Source organism: Hippopotamus amphibius, chromosome 6 (assembly GCF_030028045.1).
Source record: "Hippopotamus amphibius kiboko isolate mHipAmp2 chromosome 6, mHipAmp2.hap2, whole genome shotgun sequence".
Lineage (NCBI taxonomy): Eukaryota > Metazoa > Chordata > Mammalia > Artiodactyla > Hippopotamidae > Hippopotamus > Hippopotamus amphibius.
The window spans coordinates 151,318,558-151,330,571 of NC_080191.1; the positions used below are offsets into that span (position 1 = coordinate 151,318,558).

General features: G+C 33.8%; 1 protein-coding gene across 3 annotated transcripts in view; it reads left to right on the forward strand.

Annotated features, from left to right (window-relative positions):
- Window positions 1–12,014, forward strand: part of NAALADL2 (N-acetylated alpha-linked acidic dipeptidase like 2) — a 1,304,194-nt gene that overhangs the window by 709,969 nt on the left and 582,211 nt on the right. For all 3 annotated transcript variants that reach the window (XM_057737701.1, XM_057737703.1, XM_057737702.1), the window contains exon 6: window positions 6,681–6,954. In XM_057737701.1, coding sequence (XP_057593684.1) covers window positions 6,681–6,954 — 274 coding nt within the window. The remainder of the gene's footprint in view (window positions 1–6,680; window positions 6,955–12,014) is intronic.

Here is a 12,014-nt window from a genome sequence, read left to right on the forward strand (position 1 = left end):
ATACTAAAGTAGATGCTGTTATTCTTGTTTCAGTACTTGGGACAGATCATTTCGGAAAAGAAAAGGGAAAGAAAAGTAACCTTTATTATATACCTGGAGGTGCTAGAGACTGTGCTAAGCACTTCACATGTGTATTTAATGCTCTCAAAAAACCATAACATTACTATTCAACATATTACAATGTGGAAACTGAGGCTCAGTATCAAAAGATACTGATATGCACAAGGGCATTTACCTTATATGGGAAAACCAGAATGCAAGCCCTCTTTTGCTGAATCCAGAATCCAGAATCTTTCCACTCTCTATCCTCCTTCTCCCAAACCTCCCGTCTCTCCCCACCCACACCCACTACCTTCTACCAATCTTTTGTTAACAGTTGGTTGTTCGATTATCCTAGATTATTCATGAGGTTCAGTAGGTGAGGTTCTGGCCCACTAGGTAGGAGTAGTATATGTCAGAAATACATCACCATCAATGCCGCTCTTTTCTTCCCTAGCAATAAGCCTCTTTTCTTCTTTCTTCATGTGTACAATAGAGATGAAGCTTGTAAATGACAGCTTATTGAAATATCGCAACGTGCAATATGTTTTTCTTGTCAAAACTCTAATTTTCTATCATTTTAACATTTACTTTTCATTTTTCACTTTTGTTTCCATTCTGTCATGACTTCCAATGACCAGCTATCTCTATGGATTTGATTTCAATGCATTTCATAAATGTGATGTATTAACAGTTGTTTTTCTCATGATTTATGCAACATGTCATGTAATGAGTATGATTTAATAGGGAAGATTTTCACTCGTGAGTGCTGAAATGAATGTGCTCATGAAGGAAGGTCATCTTAATTAACAAGTGACAGCACCTTACTGATTTTGATTGTCCTCATGGAGACATTGTCATTCATTGTTCTGACAATACCTTTAATCTCTTTGCAGTGTCATAGACAACATCTAAAAATTATTTTTAAAATATATTAATTTCCCCCATTATATAAGGTCACTTCATTGCTTTAGTCAACCTTGCTGTACTACTCAAGATTTAATTTGCTATATTGCAAAATAAATGAAAAGGAGTATCATGTTAAAATTATATTTTTAATATTGTCTTAACAGTATACTTAATAAAAAATATATTTATTGATTATTTGCTATGGTTGCCATTTGCTAAGCACAAGGAACTGTAGTTGGAATTTCAGGGTATGTTAAAAGGGGTAAGACTGAATACTTGTCCTTAAAAAGTTTATTTCTTAAGGTTAGTAAAATACATTAGTAAGTTTGTGTAATGACAAGAACAGGGAATCATGTTAGTATTTCAGGTACTTTAAAAATTTCTCAGTGAAAATGCTTCTTCTGAAGTATAGAGACCAGTCATTTTGGTTATGATCTTATTGAAAGGGGATATGCTTCTCCCAGTATTTATTCATTTGATCATAGAGTAGTGACTGTTTAAATCAAGAATCCACGTACGTTTTGGTGCCATTCAAGTTTATGTCACTGCATTAGAGAACGAAGCAGATGACACTGAACACAGATTATGTCTTACTGATTGGATTAACTTGTCCATTTCGTGAATCAAATTTTAGATTTTAGTTTAGATAATTAAGATGCTTAATCGAAAGTGATCTTTGACAATGATTTTCCCTAGAAAACGGAGAAAGTATATCTAAAGCCAGGTGCTATCAACAGGTAAGTTTAACATTTTTGTGCTGGGCTGGTACGTTTGGTAAAAGCTTATTAGCCTCTGTCTCTTGTATTAGCCTTCATTTTGTTCACATTTCTTCTTCCTAAAATGTGTCTTTAAATGCTTCATCATTAGATACTAATGTATTTTTTTTTTGCAATTCAATATGCACATAGCATTAACCAGGGATGAAATTATCTCCTGCACAAATGTGTGCAAGGGATGAAAGACACAGAGTTATACTAGTAGACACTTTTTTTTTCTCATTCAGGTAATAACAGATATATTAACAGTTTATTTTATTTCTGTGTGTCCTGAGTTGTAGTCAAGCTTATTTTACTGTTTGTGTAACATCAAGTTAAAAGAAATATCAAATTAATGAATTGAGTATAAATTACCAGCTTTATGCTGGGGATTTAGCTGGAGATCACCATGCCCATCTGCATGCCTTCCATAACTTGCTAAGCAGACAGCCATGTACCATGTTTTCCTTGAGCACAAGGAGCAGGAGATACTAAGATCTCTTTCAGCTAACCTACTTCTGTGCTAGTTTTTTAAAAAATGGAGTCTATAAGAAACAGTTTTTTCTTTCTTGTTCAGGTGGTCCTCAAACTCTCAAATTTGGACTACTGTATTCTTGAAATAGTTACTTTGATTTCCCTAAGTCTTATTTTCTCATGAGCATAAAGATCTCTTTCCTCCAACCTCACACCATCTAACTTTTAATTATTTTACCCAAATACTGTGCTTTATGACACAAACATTTTTAATGCTTTTGGAAAGCATCTAAGTTTGGAAGACTATTTGCTCCTTCTAAATAGCAGTGTAATATAGTGGGAATCTAAAATACAATGTAGTGGAGGAGAAATATGAGCTACTTAAAATGGGACATTTTATATCTTGGTTACATTACCTGACCTCCAAATTTCTTATCTGTAAAACGGTAGCAGTAGTTACCTGAGGGTCTTTTTGTGAGACAATTATGCACAATGTTTTCAGTCTCTATAGTAGACATTTAATACATGATTTACTGTTAATATGGTATTTTAGAAGGAAAGAAGTAGTTGAGCAAGTAAGCATGCTTTTATTTGGTATGGTGTTAGTGGCTGGCAGGCAGGGAAGATGAGAGGATGTTCCTTTACCCTCCTAAACCACTTAATTTCTTGCTATCATGTGTGATACAGTTTTACCATGCATTTTAGTCTTAATATTTCTAAAGCAGAATTGAGACAAAAAGTCAGTTCATGCTATAGAATCTCGAATTTTACTGTGTACATATAGTGCATAATTCACAGAATTTTATTACATTGAATACCAAGTATAAATAACAAACTTAAAGAAACTTTTGACATTAGTATATGAGAAATATCAAACTGGTACAGAATGAATGTGTGCATATGTTATTGTATATGCACATGAGAAAATCTCGGTGGACATTAGTAAATCTGCTGTTTGTTTTCTGTGTAATGCGAGTATGTTTCTTTAGATGTTTTCTTTCCCCATTCATTTACAGTAGAATCTTGGCACTCACCTCGCACTAGAAATGCTACATGCATCGCTTCCTCCAATTCTAACACCAGTGTTGCTCTGTGGCTCATCTAGTAGCAGGTGTTGAACATTGATATAAACAGAATTTTGTCTACCAAAGCCAAAATCCTCCTATTTCCAATCTCTACTGGCCAATGAAACACTAATGCCAAACTTACTTCCAAATTCAAGTCTCAGGCATCACAGTTCATTATGCTTCCTGCCAAAACTACTGGCCCATGGCAACTCTCATTTTAAAAATTAAGGCAGAGCAAAACTTTTTGTCAAATACCATGTGATTTTAGGTGAACACTCCTAGTTTTGCAGCTTTTTCTGAACTAAGTAAATTGAAATTATATTGCAGTTAATTACTTAATAACATTTCTCTTCGAATATAGCAAACTGCCTAATTAGAACAGAACTATTCACCATTTATCTCAAAATATTGTGGGGAAAAAGGTTCAGAAAACTGTAGATTCTCAATAAAATTTTGGCATTTTCACATTCCAAGGGGTTTGGAATAATTAATGAATAGAATCATCTGACCGAACCATTCGTATCAATAAAACTGATTTATGGAAAACAACTTAGATTTAAAGGTTACATAATTTGAGAACATAGAACTCATATAGCTTCTTTAAATCCTTTAAATCTTTTTTGGAGAGGTGGTGCAGGGGGCAAGTCTCGTATAAACAATTTGATAAATTTAAAATACAGTTTTAAAGGCAGTAGAATTAAAAATTGATCTTAGAAAGATTAGGCTTGAACAGGTATTTATTAATTTAATTATTTGGAATGTCAGGCAATATTTATTAGGAGATGCTTTCTCTATCATTTTTGAAAGACCAGTATTTTTATAACCATGCATATACCAAAGCTTTGTTAACATCTTTCAGGATGCATTTTTGTTATATTGATATAGTGGTATTACTATAATATGTGTTTCCTTAAATCCAGTCAACCACCATAGTGTACAAGATTTGACTAAGATAATCTCTATCAGGTAGAGATAATGTGTAAAATGATATATCAATAAATTTTGAGCAGATGTTTACAATGTAAGTCTGTGGAAAATGCAGAAATTTGGGTCATAATTGTTAGCTGCTTATCCAGATTTTTCCCTCTTAGATGTTGTGAGAATAGTAATCAGTATTTACAAAGACCTCATGCTGAATGCATGTAGGGGGTTAGGTGCTCAAGTTAGTACAGTTTGGTTTTGGTGTTACTTTTAAGTAGGTACTGTACAAAACACGTAGAGGCTGTGTACATTATCATACACCTCCTTTAAAACACTGGTATCCTGAGCTGACAGGATAGTATGAGAACTCGGCAAGGGAATCAAAACTTAGGATACAGTATTGTGGCAAGGGATGAAACCAGAAACCCGGAACTTTGAGGATTAATAGCCAGTGACAGAGGGAGCAATGAAAGAGCTGTGATTCAAAGAAGAACTAGTAAAATTATTACAGTATTAAAGATACTGAATCAGCAGTTCATAGTTTTCCCATAATAAGAACATCAAGTACAGACAATTTTTAGTTTAAGAATATCTATTTTTCAAAAATTATGACCATATTCAAGTTCTCCTAAAGAACAGATCGAGAGGCTGAATACCCTCTACCTCATTTTATGAGATTTGTGTAACTTCAAATTAAAATCAGACAGGGGCTCCCCTGGTGGCGCAGTGGTTAATGGTGGCCAATGCAGGAGACACAGATTTGATCCCTGGTCCAGGAAGATCCCACATGCTGCAGAGCAACTAAGCCCATGCGTCACAACTACTGAGCCTGTGCTCTAGAGCCACGAGCCGCAACTACTGATCCCACGTGTCACAACTACTGAAGCCTGTGGGCCTAGAGCCCATGCTCTGCAACAAGTGAAGCCACTGCAGTGAGAAGCCTGTGCACCACAAAGGAGAGTAGCCCCTGCTCGCCACAACTAGAGAAAGCCCACGCACAGCAACCAAGACCCAACACAGCCAACAATACATAAATTAATAAATAAATTAAAATATATAACTTAAAAAATTAAAATCAGAAATCATGCCTGAAGCTGCATACCAACTTTACTTATAAAAACAGACGTGAAAATTGTGAATAAAATGTTTGCAAAATAAATCATATAATAGCTAAAAATCATAATACATTCTACTAAGTAGAGTTAATTTTTGGAATACAAGTTTGAGTTAATGCTAAAAAAACATTCGATTAATGTAATCTGCCCTGTTGAGAAGAGGATAATATGATTGTCTTAATAAATGCATCAGAATTTCTGATTACATTCAATACCCAGTCATAAAACAGCTCCTATCAAAATAAGAATGAGAGGAACATATTTAAGGTAACATTTAGAAATAACACGAATCCATACTATCACATCTTATTAAATATTTTACTAAATATCTTCTGGAGGTTTTAGCCTGCCTAATAATAAAAAATTACAATCTATAAATGACTAGAAAGATATAATAAAACCTTCATTATTTGCTTATCATATTTTTAATGAAGAAAACTAAAAAAAGATAATATATTTTTTTCAAATATGTTTTGTTTGGGGGTTCTTGAATAAACAGGGTCCTAAGATAATTATGGGTGAAAAAATAATTTGATGGGCAAAAATGACAATAATAGCACAATATCCACTTAGGTCACACTTTGAAAAGCAATAAAATGCTTATAGGAAGATACATTTTTGCCAAAAATTGAGCTGGTTCCTTTGCATTCTAGCCCAAAACAAAGCAAAACTTTATTAAATTTTTATTTTTTAATTTCCCATGTCTGATTCTTTTCTAGATTCTGTGCATTTTTTAAACAGAATTTGTCTGGTTTCTAGGATGTCGTAAGCAAAATTAGTGTCATTATGGGTTATGGAACAGATATAGGAATAAATATATAAACTACACAGCAAGCACACACAAAAATTAACTTCATATTGGTTTGACAATGTGGCTGGTTTTACCATAATATACTGATTTTATTGCATATCATTATGTTCATAGCATCACGTACTTTGGCATGTAATTTATATCAAAATAGTTTCCTTTGAATCATTTTAAATAGCAATAGCTGTGTATTAATCACATAGCTTTATATGTAATCATATTAAGTACAATACAGAACTGTCTCAACCAGCATGACTCCTAGTTTTGGAGCCGAGTTTTAAATAGATTATGTTGATGTCAATAGAAGGATCAGAACTAATAAAAGAACTAGATGGCATTAATTACTCTCTTCTCCGTAGTCCCATAGTCCTCTATCAGATCTTAATTTAAGAGTTTAATTCATTCTGCTTTGATTTCATATAATTTCTGTAAAGCTCATCACGTCTACCTGTGAATTTCTTGTGTAGTGTCCTGGCTCATTCATTTTTCATATCCCACATCTATTAATAATGGTTCAAATACTGGACAACCATAACTTGAGATTAAGATTTTCCTTTTTGTTTTTAGAGTATGCTTTTTAAATTTCTTTCAGAAATTTGGTACAACTGTACAAAAGTGAAGATGACACAGAAATTTCAAAGAAGATTAAGACTCAGTGGACTTCTTTGGGCCTAGAAGATGTACAGTTTGTAAATTACTCTGTGCTGCTGAATCTGCCAGGCCCTTCTCCCAGCTCTGTGACTCTGAGCAGCAGTGGCCAGTGCTTTCATCCTAATGGCCAGCCTTGCAGCAAAGAAGCCAGAAAACACAGCAGCCAAGATCTGCTCTACTCATACGCAGCCTATTCTGCCAGTGGAACTCTCAAGGTAATATGACCATTTGTCTCTGTCATTTACAGTGAAATGAAATTAGAAAACAACAGCTTTCATCTAAATTGAACTAACTGGCAAGATGCAACATACCAAAGTAACCATTAAATGTCCTCAGTGTGGAGGTGCCAGGAAAGGGGAAAGAAGATTTGAATTGCCTGACCGTTTTCTTGTCATGTTTTGAAAGTGAAAACGTGTTGGAAGAATGTGATTCAGAAGTGTTGAGTGTGTGACTAAGTCATTCACATTTTGCTTAGTCCTTGCAGTGCAAATTCATTTCATTCTTTGGTTCTGAAGAGACAAATTTTAATAGAGTGATGTGGACAGAAAGAATAGAAACGGAGGCAGTTGTATTTTGAGAATGTGTAAGCATACAAGAAATGAAGTGGAAAATTGATGTGATTATTCACACATTTAAGATTTAATGTACAGTGTTTCCACTTTATGATGGAAAATACATGAACAAGGGATCAGGTGTGAGTTATTGCTTTAGTCTTTCTGGGTTAGCTGGTTTTTTGCTGCAGTAGTTTTTTGGCATTGTGATTAAGTGTACAGCTTCTATAGCCACATGGATTAGTTTCAAATCTCAGCCCCCCAATTACCACTATTAATTAAGTATCTAGGGCTGAGTTTTCTCATCTCTGTAATGGGGATAATAATAATTCCAGCTTCATAAGTTTGCTGTGAGAATTAAATAAATTAATATATGCAAATCTTGGAGGATAAAGCTTAGCCTATGGTAAGGACAATATAGCAGTTAGATACCATAGCATTTAATTGGTCACATTTCCTTTATATAGGCAAATTTTCCATCTCCATGTAAAAGATTTATTTTCATAAACACATTCAGTTTTTTATAAAACTATAGATTTCGTCTATAGATTTTATGTAAATGAAATGCTGTTTGATTACTAATTATCGGCACAGATTATTAAGAATGTACCTTATTAACTCTGATGAAGGTGATTAATTTAAATTACTTAAAATTACATTGCAAGCATACATGTTTGTTCCTAATTTAAAAAAAGAATTTGGGGGCTGGCATGGGGAGAGGCAGTTAACTGGAACTTTGGCATTGTTTTTGCTCTGTGTTGTAACATTCTCTGATCTTTAGCAGAACTAAATATAACCAGCACCACCTTGAAAGCCTTTTTATTAATTAAAAGTTAACATAATATTAAATGTCTGTAATATTTCTAATGTAGGATTTGTGGTTTGATTTGATGAATACACTATTTCTGATAGGCAATCATGAAAATGTACCTACATATTAACAGAAATAGAGGGTGGCTGCCAGCATCCTTCCTTTGGTTCAGAAACTTTAGCCTCAGGTTGAGATGCTAACATTACCCCACATATTTTCTCTTAGACTCCTGACCCTGCATAAGCCCCACACATTTCCAAGCTCCTCTTTATCCCAGTTGATTCAGGTACAGCACAGTCATCTCCTGCCCTAAACAAAAGCATGTGCAAAACACAGAACAACACAAAATCCCAGAAGCTTGAATGTGTCCTTGGAATCACCCCCATCTATTTTCAGTTTCCTCTGGCAAACATTCGTTATTCCTTGACTGAGGAAAAATGGAAAAGCCACAGAACTGTAGCTTGTGTCTCAGTTACACCACTGTGGACCTCTTTATAATCCCCTGGGCACACTGGATTGTTTTCATATTCCTATGTAATCATATCTCTGAGGGATTTTTACACATTTGCCTTATCAGTTATAAGTGTTTAAATTTTTGCTTTGTTTCACATAAAAGAAAACCAAGGTCTACTACAGAATCATGGAAGTAGTTAAGTATCTGTGAAGTCACAATTATGGAACCGTAGTATACTCTTGGTGGGAATGTAAATTGGTGTAGCCACTATGGAAAACAGTATGGAGGTTCCTAAAAAAACTAAAAACAGAACTACCATATGACCAAGCAATTCCGCTTCTGGGTATATATTTGAAGAAAACAAAAACACTAATTTGAAAAAATATACCCACCCCAATTTTCATAGCAAAGTTATTTTACACATACACACACACATGCGCGCGCACACACACGTGTATGCCACATGCAGTGGAATATTACTCAGCCATAAAAAATGAAATGTTGCCATTTGAAACAACATGGATGGACCTGGAGGGTATTATTCTTAGTGAAATGTCAGACAGAGAAAGGCAAATACTCTATTTTATCACTTATGTGTGAAATCTAAAAAATAAAATGAATGACTATAACAAAATAGAAAGAAACTCATAGATATAGAGAAAAAACTAGTGGTTACAGTGAGGAGAGGGCAGGGGAAGGGCAAGATAGGGGATTAAGAAGTACAAACTACTATGTATAAAATAAATAAGCTACAAAGATACATTGTACAGCACAGTGAATATAGCCAATATTTTATCACTTTAAATGGAGTATATAATATCATCTATAAAAATATTGAATCACTATGTTGTACACCTGAAACTAATATATTATAAATCAACTCTAATTGAATTAAAAAACTACCATTTTTAATAAAGAAGTGTTGAATAAGATTTTAAATAATATAGCTATTAAAAGAGAGAAATAAAGTTAGCTGTAGCTGTAGGAGTGTATGTTTGAAATATTAGGCCTAGAAAGAAGAGAATAATGTGAAAGGAACTAAAATGCAGTTATGGATAAAACAAACACCTTGTATTTGAAGAACATAATTTAAGAAATTAACCGTGCAAATTAGATGAAGACATGGGCAATAAGTATTTTTAGAATTATGTTAATAATTCAAATCTATTACACTAAGTACATAATGATTTAAATATTTGTATAAATAAAGGATGTAATGTTGATATTGATTTTCTCAGCTCATACTATATTAGTGTAATTTTCAAAAGCAAAGTGATTTCTAGGTGACTATTTTATATGCATATAGAATACTTGCATGTATTTTATATACATGTTCTAGACAGGTGTATTACTAAAACTCACATATTCCAATTAATAGGACACTAGTAAATTTTCTGTGTCTCTTCAGACTATTTCCGAATTCAAATCAAGCTTGAGAGGTTGCTGCTGATGATTCAGGCATACCTACTTTTTGATTTTGCATACATTGTGTTTGCATGAATTTCTATCAGGCAGAGCCATTAACAAGTTCTTAAATTATTCTAGTCTGACTGCCAGCGGAGCTCCCCACTACTTTTGCTTTTGACAAGGTGATTTGTAGAAGAGGCGTGCCCTTTTTCTTTGAAAAGCTGTCATCTCCATTCATCATATGACCATTTTGTATAAGCTTCCAATTTTTGCTTTCTGGTAACAGTCTAAACAGCATTTGTGATATCTGAGATCTACTTCGAAAACCTACTTAGTGCCAGCATGATGGATGGTGTACTTTGCAACATCTTTGTAATTCATTGTGCACTGGAAAGGTGACATTGTTTACCCCATCATAATGACAGGTGGGTCAGTAAAATGGTCCTAAGGAGAGTTGTCCTGTCAAATGCAAAATACATATTAAAATGGATACATAAATAATTTAGCATGAGTGAGGTTAGCTTCAGGAAGTAAATAGTGATTCATATTTTTATTAAAGGGAAATATCAACTATAATATCATAATGTTAAAGACAGTGATAGTGCTGGCAATGTCTAGTCAGTTTTATAAATAGAATACATGGCTCTATGTAATTTCTGGGTAATTATTTCTTTTGTCCTTTGTGAAACCCATGCAGCTACAGAAAAGCAAAGGGAACAATTAATATTTAATATAGGTTGGTCTGTACATGTTCTCATTTTGAATAAGGGATTTGTTCTTATTCCAATACATTTTATAAATTTTGGAGTTTTCTTTCTGTTAAGCATTATTTTATATCTGAAAGACAAGCCAAGTAATGCAATTTTATGGAGAAACATTTTCAACAACTCATTAACTGTGCCTGAAATATTGTTACCAACACACTTATCACTATCCCATTCTTCAGGGCTCCTCAAGAGCCCAGACTAGCAACCTTCCTTGTCAGTTGCACACCTGTGGATTGTTTGCTTCAATTCTGTATGCCTCAACGTCCTCATCTGTGTAAGGGGAGTAATAATAGTACCTCAGGTGATTGTCGTGGGGAAGAAATGATAGAAACCATGTAAAGCGCCTGGCACTTAGAAGCACCCAATAAATGTTAGCTATTGTTGTTATTGGTAGATGGTATAAAGTAGAAACATTTAAATGGGAGAAATGAAGAAAATATCAGAACTATATATCATAAAATTTGGAGTACAAATTTTTACTGTATTGTCTGATTATAATCTTCCTGTCTTCTATTTAACATGAGAAATATTAATCATTAGGGAGGAAAATCTCTTAAGTATGAAAATATAATAAAATACATATAATTCCTTGACCATACTTTTCATTTAAAACTGAAAGCTCAAATAAATGAAATATTTTATTTTTGAATGTAGAATGACCAATCATGTCAAGTTGGGCCTGAAGAGCGTTGCTTGCCTTTGTTTTGTGAACTATCAAGACATAGTTTAACACATGAAATCTGAACACTGTATCAAATACTTAGTAAAAAATTCTTAAAGAGAAAATAATCGCTGCATGGAATCCTTGGATAACTTGTAATCAGATGACTATTTTCTCACGGTTAGGAAAGCTTTGTATTCCTCTTTTATTTTCAACATTCTCAAATACAGGCAAAGTTATCAGTGTTATGGCAGAAGGCAAAGCTATACGCATGTAGCTCTGAATGCTTCCTGTTACAGATAAAAATATTGGAAAACTAAAGGAATAGAATGAAATTGCATTATTGTCTGGGTCTGAAGATGATGCTACTGTCTCACAAACAGAAATGTGAGCTTGGGCAGTTTTTCAGTGCTGAAAAGGATTTTGCATTTTATTTGTCTTCCCTCTTTTTCTCTTGTGGAATCCATCTTTTGGTCAACAATGCATAAATGTGAGATGAATGGCTTTGAACACAGTTGTATGTAAGTGATTCATTAAAAAAAACTCCATAAAACCCCTTAGTTTAATATGACCTTCTATTTCTGATTTCATGAGCTCTGTGCAGTAACCGAGTTAACAAAAGAC